Raw genomic sequence first — 14,072 nt, 5'->3', positions numbered from 1 at the left:
ACTTTTAAAGCCCTTTTAATATTTGCCACCTGTACAAAATCTTATATCTACGTATAATATCCTAGCTGTATGAATTCCGTAAAAGACATTTTCTCACATAACAAACCTGAGAAAGATTGTTTTAGTCAAAATGTGTGAGACAATGTACAATGTATTTCACCAATTAAATTTCCTTTTTTCTACTAGTCTCACCATTAATCCTCAATCATGGATTTTGTCTTCATCTGTACAAGTGACTGGAGACAGTTACTTTAAAGTCTATGCAGGGGATGTTGGCCCTGCCTACCTGGCCAACCACCAGAAGAGTTATTCTAAACCAGGGGTGGTCAAACATTTTGGGCCGAGGGCCACATCTGGGTGGGGAAATAGTATGGAGGACCGGGGCAGGGGGTTGGGGTGCGGAAAGGGGTGTGGGAGGGGGTGCAGTGTGCAGGAAGGGGCTCAGGGCAAGGGATTGGGGAAGAGGAGGGGTGCAGGGTGTATGAGGGGGCTCAGAGAAGGTGGTTGGGGTGCAGGACGGGTGTGGAGTGCAGGAGGCAGCTCAGGGCAGGGGTGCAAGTGGGGTGCAGACTGCGAGAGGGGGCTCAGGGCAGGGGGCTGGGGTGCAGGAGGGGTGCAGGGTGCGGCAGGAGGCTCAGGGCAGGGGCTTGGGGTGCACAGGGGTGCAGGATGCAGCAGGGAGCTCAGGGCAGGGAGTTGGGGTGCAGGAGGGGTGCGAGGTGCAGGCAGGGGGCTTAGGGCAGGGAGTTGGGGGGCAGGCTACAGGAGGGGTTCGGGCTCCAGCCCCGCTTACCTCAAGCGGCTCTGGGTGGCAGCAGCGCACACTGGGGCCATGGCAGGCTCCCTGCACACCTGTCCTGTCCCTGGCCCCGCACCACTCCAGGAAGTGCTGCGGCCCCTGGGGGAGGAAAGGCAAAGGGCTCTGCGTGCACTGTCCTGGCCGTGCCTCCAGGTACCTACCCCGAAACTCCCATTGGCCAGTTCCCAGCCAATGGGAGCTGCAGGGGGCGGTACCTGGAGGCAAGGGCAATGCATGGAGCCCTCTGCCCCCCTCCCTGAGAGCTGCAGGGACGTGGTGCCGGCGGCACCATGCGTCGGATCCAAAGCCCTGAGGGGCTGGATCTGGCCCGCAGGCCGTAGTTTGCCCACCCCTGTTCTAAACCTATAAGTACTTAAGTGTTTTCCAGCTTTGACACTTGGTAGTTAATGACAGATTTTGTCATACGTTTGTAGTTTGCTATGAGAAAACATAGCAATTCTAGAATACTCACATGCTAATTTCCTTTTTTCTAGTGAAATTTCCATTCCATTCTCTAGCATAAACTCTCCCCTAATTCTCATTGATATAAGAATACACTAATAAATGATGAAAGAGAAATTGAGGGGTTAAGAGAGAAATCCTGAATCCTGTGGCATATCTATTTTGGAACCACTAGTTAGAGCACACTCCTGGGGATGATTGCAGATCCAGTTGATAACATCTGATATACTAGGAATCTGAAGGCCAGACTTCTTCTATGTATATCTATTTCAGCAAAGATGTTCTTTGCTTGGGAGACTGCTGATGACATTGTAGAGCAAGTTCAGGTTTCCTCAGGAATGACGTACCCTGAAGACTTGTATGCTTCCTCAAAGCAACATCTTATCCACCTGGCCAAAGAAGCCCTTCATGACTTGTCTCCTTCACACCCTGGGTGTAATGACATAAGTAAAATACTGGGCTCTTATTCAGTGTGTGATAGATCAATTGTAAGAGCTCTTTTCCACATTTCATCCAGAGTTTTGTCTTTTCTTATGAAGGTGCTGAATTTTTAGCGCTTCTTGGTCTCCTGTCCTCTTGTGGACAATAAAAAATATGAAGAACAGCTCTGGGAATTTTTCTGCTGTTGGCCCTCCAGAATGACAAGGGAAGAGATCTCCTGCATAATTAGCATGTGTCTTTCCTGACTTCTGAACTTTGGGGACTGGGACATCATAGGTTGGTATGAAATTCTAGGGCATTTACTTCCCCTCTCTGTGTCTGTTTTTCCTCCACATCTTTGTGTACCTTGTCTATTTAGAGTGTAAGATCTTCAAGGTGGCCATAGATTTTAAATTGTGACTTCATGCCATAAAGGATCTAGCCAAACCAGCAGAAAATAGAGCCACTTTCAGGGCAGTTGATGATTCAAACTCTTTTCTCAGGAAGCGCTCTGCCTCTGGTAACAGGGTTTCTCTCACTCTCTCTCTCTCACACACGCACACATACACTCTCTCTCTCTCCACCTGAGACAATACCTACATTCTTTGGCCATGAAGCCACCTCAGCTTCAATTCTCAGAATCTTTGTGTTCCTGGATCTTATCAAGAGCTAAGGCTTGCCTGCTTAGCTGCTCGCCTTTGTCTGGCAATGCCCATTCAAATTTTACCATATCCTTGAAAGAAGTATAAGTGCAAAAGCATGTCTAATTTGACTTTGCAGGGCAGATAGTTGCCAGGGGACAGTTTGTTTCATCTTCTCAGAAACAGGTTTAGATGGCTGTTTGTAAATGACATTTTCTCATTTTTCTTCTCAAGGCTTCAAACTCTTCTTTCAAGAAAACAATGTACAGACTACAGTCTACTTTAGCACAGATAATTCACCATTCTCTGTGTAAGAGGAACTTGAGGAATCAGACAGAGAAGCACTGTGCTTTTTAGGCTGCCCCTTGGGCTCCCTGAATTTCTTGGGCTTCTTAGATTTTGTTGTCCCCGCCCCCCCCCCTTCTGTGCTTTTTTAGCAGTGGCCTCCCAAGTCTCACACTCAAACTTCTCTTCTACCTTGCATCTAGAGGATTTCAGTCTGTCTGGGGAAAGCTTTTGATACCATCTCCCACAGTATTCTTGCCAGCAAGTTAAAGAAGTATGGGCTGGATGAACGGACTACAAGATGGATAGAAAGCTGGTTAGATCATTGGTCTCAACGGGTAGTGATCATGTCTAGTTGGCAGCCGGTATCAAGTGGAGTGCCCCAAGGGTCAGTCCTGGGGCTGGTTTTGTTCAATATCTTCATTAATGATCTGGAGGATGGCGTGGATTGCACCCTCCACAAGTTTGCAGATGACACTAAACTGGGAGGAGTGGTAGATATGCTGGAGGGTAGGGATAGGATACAGAGTGTGAAAGTGAAATGAATTATATTAAAGAAATAGAATGAATTAAAGAATGCTGTATGTACCTTTAAGTAGAAATGAGAAATGCTGCAAGCCAGGGGGGCAGGAAAGCAGACATTAACTGCTTAACTTGCCACTTAAGGGCAACTGGTGAAGCATTAGTCTTAGATCGATAAGAGTTAACAAGGAAGCAGGATATGCATTTTGTGCTCCATGCATATTTTACAATTTTGCTCTCTCTGTCCCTTTGTTTAGTTCGCACCCTTTTATCTGTATAAATAAGACTGTTTGAATCTTGCATGGAGGCTCACATTATCTGAATGTATTAGCAGAGTGCTGTGCTAATAAAACAGAGTGGTCTGACAAACTATGAGTCCTGAGTCTAACTTTGACAAGAGGGACTTAGACAAATTAGAGGATTGGGCCAAAATAAATCTGATGAGGTTCAACAAGGACAAGTGCAGAGTCCTGCACTTATGATGGAAGAATCTCATGCACTGCTACAGACTAGGGACTGAGTGGCTAGGTAGCAGTTCTGCAGAAAAGGACCTAGAGGTTACAGCAGACGAGAAGCTGGGTATGAGTCAACAGTGTGCCCTTGTTGCCAAGAAGGCTAACGGCATTTTGGGCTGAATAAGTAGGGGCATTGCCAGCAGATCGAGGGATGTGATCATTCCCCTCTATTCAGCACTGGTGAGGCCTCATCTGGAGTAGTGTGTTCAGTTTTGGACCCCACACTACAAGAAGGATGTGGAAAAATTGGAAAGAGTCCAGCGGAGGGCAACAAAAATGATCAGGGGGCTGGGGCACATGACTTACAAGGAGAAGCTGAGGGAACTTGGCAGGTTTAGTCTGCAGAAGAGAAGAACAGGGGGGTGGGGGATTCGATAGCTGCTTTCAACTACCTGAAAGGGGGTTCCAAAGAGGATGGATCTAGATTGTTCTCAGTGGTAGCAGATGACAGAACAAGGAGTAATGGTCTCAAGTTGCAGTGGGGGAGGTTTAGGTTGGATATTAGGAAAAACTTTGTCACTAGGAGAGTGGTGAAGCACTGGAATGGGTTACCTAGGGAGGTGGTGGAATCTCCTTCCTTAGAGGTTTTTAAGGTCAGGCTTGACAAAGCCCTGGCTGGGATGATTTAGTTGTGGATTGGTCCTGCTTTGAGCAGGGAGTTGGACAAGATGACCTTCTGAGGTCCCTTCCAACCCTGATATTCTATGATTCTATGAAAGAATCTCGGGGGAGAGCATGTTGGAGCATGCTCTGTGGAGGAAGGGAAAACCTCAGCCAAGAGAGGTCACAGCACCCATTTCAGAAGTGGGCAAGGGATGTTAGCATTCTGATTCACAAGGAAGTAGAGCCTTAAAGTGACCCAAAGCACTGCTCATTGCGCCTTTCCTAGGAGAAGGAAATCAGAAATGGGCAAATGTTTGTTGCTTAACTTTTATCTAATGAAGAATATATCTTGCTACTTGCTGTATAAACATTATGAGCCCTTCCCTCTCCCCCACCAGGTAAATTAAATATGAAAAAGACATACCAAAACTTTTGGCCACGGTTTACTTTTTAAGCAAATGAAACCTCCTTTATACAGTCCTAGTAGGAAGATGCCTATTATCAATGCAACAAGTCCACCATTTAGGATTGGAATTATACCATAACCTGCAAATGGAAAAAAAAAAAAAAGCATACTGAGTAAAACCCAATAGATGCAGGAGAGATTTCCAATTTATCTTATTTTATATTACACACTTATTTAAGATTGAAAAGGACAGCTCTGCATCACTGAAAACAATTAAAGGGCTATTTGTACAGCCAGCAGGATTAGCCAAAGATATCAGGTACCTCATACGTCATTTATAGGTCCAACCAAATGTCTATCAAAAGATGCTTTCTCTCTTACTGGGATATTTACCAGTTTCCCTTTTCTGAAAATACTATTAAAAACTAAAAAACAACCATATGACAACCTGATTCTCTCCCCCACCAAACTTTAAAATATGTGATACCTGGTTGAGTGTTGGACTTGGTGATTACACATTTCAAGGCCGAAGGGATGGAACGACGGTTTAATGATGCAGCCACAGCAACAGACACACAATAATTTGTATTTGAACGCAAGCTTCCAACAACATAGCTAAAGCTTTCTTCAGAGGTTTCATTCTTAATAGGAATCTGCCATGAAAACAATATCTTATTGAAACCTGTTTGTCTAAACAGAGTTGTTAAACACTGATTAAAAAAAAACGGTGCCTATAATAGCTATTTTAATATCCCATTGTGAAGCTGTACAGTAGCAAGTACAACTGAGTTGTATAGTTGGGGGTGGGAGTTGGGGGGGGAGGAAGCATAGCACTTTTTCAGTTTTCGAGAGAAGGAAAGCAGTTACTAGAGCTCAAGGACTGACCCTACACTTCTGTCCACTGGATTCAATTTATTAAAAGGGTGTCATTACAGATAACTCAATCTTACAAGTTCTACATTAGCAAGAAGATGGTGCACCATAAAACGGCACTTTTGCTGTTCAGTAGAAAAGCTAACAGTCTTGTATCTACATTCCTTTTCTCTTTCTTCAAATGTATCTGTCTTCACAGTGGATTATTAAAGACTTTTAGAAGAGTCCCCTTCAATGGTTTTGATTATTAATGTTGGTTACATCTGATCTCAGAAGCTTAGCTGAATTGGGCTAGGTCAGTTCTTAGATAGGGGGCCTAGATGCTGCAGAAAACAGTGTAATTGAATCACTCATATTTTGGTGATTAGATACCACTGTGACAGGCACTGTGGAAATACTTCTTGCACTTCTCTCTGAGTCAGTAATGAACCCAGATCACATTTTCATCTGGAGAGAATTCTTATGCAATGTCTGTCCCAATCTGTTGTCATGTAATACTGAACAAATGTGTGACCGAATGCACCCCTGTAGTCACACCCTACACACCATAGTAATAATCTTTGTATGAAATATGCCTTGTAAGATATCATTTAAAAACTAATAACTGGCTTGTCAATCATATCAAGGTGAAATGTGAACAACAACATTATATGTAAAGTTATAAAGATAAGTAGAAATTAGATCTGAAATGTGTTTACCAGAAAAGTCTGGGTAAACCAGTTTCTCAAAGACAAAGGACAAGCTAACGCCTCTAGCCAGGAGGCATCGAAGTTCATGGGCAATCACCTACCAAGTGGTCATTCTTTGGCAAGGAAGGGGGAGCATGAACAAACAAATCTGCATCTTAGCAAACAACAGCATGGACCCTCTTCACCACCAGATTCCTTGTCTCTGTCCTCACAGTGAGAATGAACATTATCGAGGGGTAACCTTCAGGAAAATGCATTTCAGAAGGCGACTGAACTATAAAAGTGAGGGGCAAAAACACTCCAAGTTCTCTCTCCCTATCCCTCTCTTTCTTTCACCTAAGACAACAAAAGAAACAACCTTTGGACTCTTGGAGAAGATCCTGGTCTGTGAATTTGGTCAGCAATGTTACTGGAAACATGTGGCAAGAGACTACACCTTGAACCAAATCAAGATTGTTAAGTTTTAGTACTAGGAAGCACTTTATCTTTATTTCTCTTGTATCATTTGTGAATTTAATGCCTTATACTTGTACTCACTTAAACCCCATTTCCTTGTAGTTAAATAAACTTGTTTTATTCTTTAATCAAAAGTAATCCATTGTTGTGAACCATGTGTGTAGCTCCCTTTAGGGTAGCAGACTGTTGTATACTTATCCCCTTAGAGGGGCAATGGACCTAATAGATCTGGACTGTCCAGGAGAGGGCCGGGTAGTACAGAACACAGGTTTTGGGGGAAAATCCAGGACTGGGAGTGTGTTGGAGTCACCCTGCAAGTGGTCACCAAGGCTGGTGGAAGCGAGTGTGAGACTGATGTGTCACTGGCAGATTACAGCTAGACACAGATACTAAGGGTGTTACCCGCATGCTGCAAAGCTGTTTCTGAGCAGCCCAAGTGGAAGATACAGCAGCAAAGCATTGTGTGGCACCCAGGATTGCAGAGTAAGAGTGACACCGCCCCACAGTGGTCTCAATTACACCCTAGAATGTCATAAACCTTCAAGATTCATTTTAGAGGCGGGAGAAGTGATCTCCTTATACAGTTCACTCTGGGATCCTTCAGGATGAAAGTGACAATGTAAATGTGTTCTCTACTTTTCAAGTGAGTTGCAGGAACGGCTCACTACAATTTAAAATTTGGATGGGGAGCTCCTAGAGGGGAAAAAAGGCACTTTTGATATTCACTAGCACTGAGTTTACTTTTCTTATCAATACTATGTGATACCATAAGACCTGACATACCAGAACAAACCAATAGTCTACCTAATCAGCTATTTTGTCTCTAGCAGTAGCTAATGTCAGATGCTTCAAAGGAATGAAGAGAATCCCCTACACTGCACTTACTGGTGAATACTTTATCACTGGGGGGTGGAATGAAGGGCAGAAGGATTTCCTCCTGTACCCAAATCATCAGTTCATGCCTGAAGAAGGCTCATATTTATCCTAAGTAGTGTAAACCACTGACAATAGTCTTATTCATATAAAGAGCTAGGATAAGATACGACAGAGCTCATCTTCAGCAAGCTTCCTTACTGCTCAAGCCAATTTATATTTTATGCTTTGTACGTTTTTCTTAAAATCTTAAAAAACTACAAGTTACTTACCTTTTCCTTTCTATCAAATGATTCCACTGTTATCGTATAATCAAGTTTTTGATATATAGCAATTAAAGAACTTTCTTTTAAATATGCGGCTGGAAGTTTTACTGTCACATTTATGCAGGCTGGACAAGCAGTAAGATTAACTGCTGGTGGACCCAAGTCTGCTGTTTAAAGAAAAAGAAAACAAACCCCAAAAATATAACTACATTTATACATGTAACATCAGTTTGACAAGCTGTAAAAATCAAGTAAATTCCCATGTGTCAGATGATTGACTAATTAGTTGCCCAAAAGGGCTTGAAATTATCCAAGATTCAGGGGAAAATTGTTCCTCCAATTTTTTTAGCAGAGGGAATAAAAACAGAGTAAAACCTAAAACAATCCAAAAACTATCATGGGAGAAAAGGGATTTGGGGAGGAGGGTGGGAAGAGAGGGGAGTTGAGCCAAAACAGCAGCATCCCTTGTTTCTCCAGCCCCACAGAAGCCCTTCTGTGTGAATTCTGTGCAACTAAGGCTCTGTTTGTTTGGCTTGGAAGTGAGTACAGGCTGATGGGGAAGAGGTGAACATTGTTTTCAGTGGCAGCATCTTCTAGTTAAACACTTGAAATACCCATATGAATTAATCCCTGCGGGTGGCCCCTCCACACACAAATACCCCTTGGAAGGTAGACAAAGGGACTAACTGTTGGCTGGGAATCACTGGCCGCAGAGCTCCAAAGGGAGATGCACTCTTGCAGGTGACTGTGAGGCAGGACCTGAGGAATACCATCCTGAGCCTGGCTTCTGCATGAATACTTTTGCCCTCAAAGCAACGCCTGGAGATCCTGTTTCTCAGAACGCCCAGGGGTTTGGGGAGCCATGAGCTCTGACAATTCCCTGACTTTAAAAACTATGCAGACATTTTCTCCACTGCACAACATAGCAGAATCTCCAAAACCTGAAGGTCAAAAGTTTTGCACTTCACTGATCCTTCTGCAAGTGCTGTGTTTTGATCTAATTAGTTATTGTCTACACAGAGCTTTGAAAAATCTAAAACATGCTATGTAAGTGCTAACTACTTGTCTGGTTCATTATTGTAATCATATAGGTAAAATAATTAAACATTTTAAAGAGGTGGCGTTCTGACCTTGCTTCAAACAGGAGCATGCACACACTTAATACTGTCCAAATCTTACTCCCCACCCCTTCCTGTAGTTTGCATGTTGCTTAATTTATACAAATCAACAATAAACCTCAACCTAAGCTTTCACCTGAACGTGGTTGTTCCCATGGTTTTTGACTGCAAGAGTCATCTGTCTCTGCCTCAAATCCTTCTGCCAAGGACAGAGAGGCTCCAACCCTTCCTATTTTATGGGTAGGAGTAAATCAGATGCTTTAGGGAAATGGATCAGAACAGCCCTGCATTTCTACTTAGGGCCATTTTGGCTTAAATATGTACCAGGAAAAGAAAAGAAAAGAAATAGATAAATTGCCCTTGTTAAAACATTTACCATTTGAGCTTGGCTCTTCAGTAAACTGATAATACTTTTCTGCAACTTTACAAAACAGCAAACATAGAGGTGGCATGGGAAAGATGCTAGTGCACCCTCATCCATGAAAACGTATCCATAAATGCGAAACAGCTGGAAAACACTGTTACAGAGTAATATTTTTATTTTTCTGATACATATCTATGAAAAATAGGTGTTTGGAACAATGAAGTCTGACTACAAGGTACAATTTACCATTTCCAATTTTTTAGAACAATCTCATTGTAAGGCACTATGTTGATGAGTCAGCTGAGGAAAAGTGTTACATTATTTTCAAGTTCAGGATTCTCTGCTTCACCAGATAAATGGGCATTGATGTTTGGACAGAAGAGGACAGGAACAAGGGTGTGTGGGGGGGAAGCTATACAAGTCAATTCAAGTTGCAATAAGGGCTACACTATTTCCTGAAGGCCTGCAAATTTGAGATGCAAAATAGCTTACCCATTATATTTAAAACTAATGGAGAAACTTCCATTCATGAAAATGTTATCCTGGCTCGATAGCATTACAATTAAAGTATTTCAGAGTCTTTGATCTGAGTTGATACTATTTCTGTAACCTTGTACCTAACATGAGGTACAGTAGTCTCTGTGTTCAGTTTAACCACTTGCTCCCCAACATAAATGGTCCTTATTTCAGGAGAGGAAAAAAAGAAATTAGTGTGGCGATATTGTTAATAGGACTCCAGGGAGAAGCAGCCTCTAGCAGTATTAGGCAATCATTGCTAATGAGCATCTGGTGTTTATGTGAGACATACCAAAGGGGGTAGGGGGAAATCCAGGTGACAGCTAGAATGAAAACAGATATTCCTCCACCCCTCACCTTTTGTTTTTGCCTGTTCAACACTTAACCAATTAATTATCTTCAAAAAAGTAGATTATGCAATTTATAAAGGTAGTAATTTTTTTTTTAATTTCTACTCTCAAATGCCCTAAATGATGCTACGACCTTTATAAAAGTCTGTAATAAAAACACATAAAAGAAATTGATTCTTATATCTGCACAGTGGAAGGAAATCTATTCCAACATTTGCTTTTTCCTTCAAAACCGTTGCTTGTTTCTATTCATAAGAACTATTCAAGCCATGTATTATGTATACATGATTGATTATAAAACATTATATATACACTAGATGATATGTTAGCTCAAAACATCTTACATAAAATAGTATATCACCAACTAAATTACTTTGGAGTTACTTATAGTACCATTAGTAAAACACTGGTTATGTATAGCAGGGAATAAAAACAAGAAAATGAACAAATGCAGATAAAATAGAATAGTAAGCGAAAACTTACTGGATGTATATGGAGAGAATTCAAGAATAGATGAATTTAATTCTCCATGTTCTGTGACTCTCTGAACCATTGCTATGTAGGTAGAAGTATATTCTTCATACTCCTTTGTCAAGTTACAGGATAGGCATGTGGTATTTGAACATTCTTTAGCCATTTTCCATTCCTTTTCTGATCCACTTTAAGTTGAAAGAGAAAAAAAATCAATGTTGTTCAAAGGATCTTCTGATTTGTGACTGTACCTCTGGAGAGTAACATGAAAACTCAGAGATGCACTGGATGAAGCGATCACTGCTCTCACCTTAAATAGTGTCAAAATTAATCAAAACGACAAAGACTAGTAAAATCCGTATGGTTTATTTACAGTGTACCTACATGAGGAGTGGAAGAGAGGTACATGTTTGACAAAGAAACCTGAAAAAACAAAATCTCAAACCACAACAAACCAGAATGATTAAGGGATAAAAACAAAAATGATATACAAGAAGTGTCAATCATAAGCTTTGCACAGGATCTCCCACTCACCTCGGCAACATAAAATAAACTTCCTGAAGAGGGACCCCACTTGCTCCTCTTCTCAAAAGGCTACCCCAATCTACTCACTCTAGTAGGGTTAATCTGTTTTAGGATCATATTGGCTCCTTTCCTGGTCCATATAGGTTATGTACAAACTAATTTCTTCTCAATATAACCCTACCCAAAATCAAAACACCACCACGACAAAAAATGGAAACTAACAATGTTTGCAGCCCCTCACATTTTTCACTCTGCTTGTAGGTCATACTCCGCTTCTCCTGAACCCTTCATCTTCTCTATTTAAAATGTTAACTCACTGGGGCAAGGACTCTCTTATTATGTGTTTTCACACTGCATTGCACAATAGGGCTCCAATCGGAGATGGGTCCATACATGCTACTGTATTACAAATAATAAATAGAATGGGGAAGAATCCTTTTTACTTAAATGTGACCTGCAAAGGATTATTTTAAAAAAATAGTTTAACCCTGAAAGTTGTTTGCATGTCTCAAGACAGCCTGAGACAGAACAGCATTTGACATATAACATTGAGCACCCAGATGGGATCCATTTCAGGTACCTCTTCCCATGTCTCCAGTTCTGTAATGATGACACAGATCGTATTTCTGTTATGACAAAAATATTAGGAAGCCCTGAATTATGGAACATCAAAGGTAAGCAGCATTTAAAACATGACATGGTATGTTCTTGAAAAGTTTAATTTATTTTATATTCTTAAGGTTATAAAATTGTTTTTTTTTAAAATGTGGATGTCTTTTTTTTTTTAAATACCATTTAGGTAACCTCTTATTGGCAGTGTCTGTTGGCTTGCCAAATTTCCTGGTACCTGTGATGGCACAGAATAGGTATTCTGGAGTGGGGTGGGAGAACAGGAACTGAACAGTGTTACACTGGGAAAAGGGAGAGTTTGGAGTGAAATCCAAAAAGGAAAACAAAAAAATAGTTTAAATGTATTTATTTTTATTTATAGTTATCGAACCTTTGTTCGGTGTTGTTATATGCCCAGTGTCCCAGATTATGTGGGTCACTCAGCATATATGTTATCACCAGTTTGAAAAATATTTGATTTAAAGTTCAGTGTGCTCTGCACACATGCACTGTCAAATATAGTATGGCTCAGCACAGTCAGCCAATCCATCACACTTCCAAAGGGCTTGTGGCCCAATCTCTCAATTAAGGTACAGTACTTTGCACTGATGAAAGAATAAGAACAGAAAGTAACAGAAATGATCAACAAAAGCTGGTTATCAATCCTTTGATAAATACAGGTTTCTTCCATGTACAAATTTGCTCTAGGAATTAATGTGTACTTGTTTAAAATTGTTCAAATAGCTACTCATATCTTAAAACCTAATTCTTTCCCTTGTATCCGATGAATGGCAAATTTCAGAAAATCTATTTGGAAAACAAAATAGTCAATAGAATATTTTGACCACTAAGTAAGAAAAAGTACAAATTCATGTACAGTATGAAAGGAAACGAACCTGAGACCTATGTATTTCACATTATAGTATGTTGGCATAGTTGTATTAATTCCTGGTTCCCATGATAAAATGTGCTGGAAATTCTTAGAGTCCATTGTTAACTCCAGAGGTGGATTTATCACAGATGCTTCTAGATTAAAAGAAAAAGTTGCTAAGATTAAGAAGCATTCGAAAAGGACAGCAAATGCAATACCATTATACATGGTAATTCTTCTCACCAATTAGTTAAATATCAGCCCCCAAAAAGATAAGAAAATTACAAGATTGAAGATGAATTCATTTTAAATTGCACATTCATTGCATTGGAGGCACAAGTGCATGGGACTGTCCTGCAGGATATTATCCATATAGCTTTCTTACATGGAAATGCATAGTGAAGTCAAAAGGATGCCGGATGGAAGTATACACATCTTTAGAGCTATTCTAAGGATTGTGCTTAAAATACAATAAAAATTCTTACCTGGCAAGCTGAACAAAGTAGTGGTCAAAATGCTGAGGTACACTGGAAATGAAAACATGTGTATATATATTTATTCATTAGAGAAATGGTACATGTGTGTTCTACAGTATTTGTCAATGATAAATTAGAGTTCTTATTCATTTACTATTAGTGATACTAATCTTGTTTTCAGAGTAGCAGCCGTGTTAGTCTGTATCCACAAAAAGAACAGGAGTACTTGTGGCACCTTAGAGACTAACAAATTTATTAGAGCATAAGCTTTCGTGGGCTACAGCCCACTTCTTCGGATGCATATAGAGTGGAACATATATTGAGGATATATATATATATACACACACATACAGAGAGCATGAGCAGGTGGGAGTTGTCTTACCAACTGGACTCTCAGAGTTGGTAAGACAACTCCCACCTGTTCATGCTCTCTGTATGTGTGTATACATATCTCCTCAATATATGTTCCACTCTATATGCATCCGAAGAAGTGGGCTGTAGCCCACGGAAGTTTATGCTCAAATAAATTTGTTAGTCTCTAAGGTGCCACAAGTACTCCTGTTAATCTTGTTCTCTATCTCTATCATCATTTTCCTTTCAGATTATACCATTTTTTCTTGATGAAACTGCACTTGAATTATTTCCTTTCTGTATCAAATGCTTTTCCATTACTATCCTTAAGGAGGTGATCAGCAATAGCTCAGGAGTTTCTAAATTGCATATCATTGTGATATTTAAGCACTATATAATAATTAAAGACAGCCCCAGTAAATGGAAATGTTCTCACAGCCTCCCTTGTCCCCAGTATGTATGTGTGGGTGCTTCTTTCTTACTCTTCCCCCCATCTTGCCATCTTCTTTCTCTCCTCCAATCTTCCAGAATGTGGGATGGCATTTTCCTGGATCATTCAGATCCATGTACACTGTCACTCAGGCTCACTTTGATCTCCCCTGGTAAGGTAT

General features: G+C 40.9%; 1 protein-coding gene across 3 annotated transcripts in view; it reads right to left on the bottom strand.

Annotated features, from left to right (window-relative positions):
- Positions 1-14,072, bottom strand: part of IFNAR2 (interferon alpha and beta receptor subunit 2) — a 35,329-nt gene that overhangs the window by 4,373 nt on the left and 16,884 nt on the right. For 2 of the 3 annotated variants that reach the window (XM_034751905.1, XM_034751920.1), the window contains 6 exons: positions 13,120-13,161; positions 12,660-12,789; positions 10,642-10,817; positions 7,817-7,977; positions 5,141-5,306; positions 4,672-4,793 (listed from right to left, as the gene is read on the bottom strand). In XM_034751905.1, the coding sequence (XP_034607796.1) occupies positions 4,672-4,793; positions 5,141-5,306; positions 7,817-7,977; positions 10,642-10,817; positions 12,660-12,789; positions 13,120-13,161 (797 nt within the window). The remainder of the gene's footprint in view (positions 1-4,671; positions 4,794-5,140; positions 5,307-7,816; positions 7,978-10,641; positions 10,818-12,659; positions 12,790-13,119; positions 13,162-14,072) is intronic. The other variant, XM_034751911.1, reaches the window with a different exon arrangement.

Source organism: Trachemys scripta, chromosome 1 (assembly GCF_013100865.1).
Source record: "Trachemys scripta elegans isolate TJP31775 chromosome 1, CAS_Tse_1.0, whole genome shotgun sequence".
NCBI lineage: Eukaryota > Metazoa > Chordata > Testudines > Emydidae > Trachemys > Trachemys scripta.
This window is presented reverse-complemented; position numbering and strand designations above follow the sequence as displayed.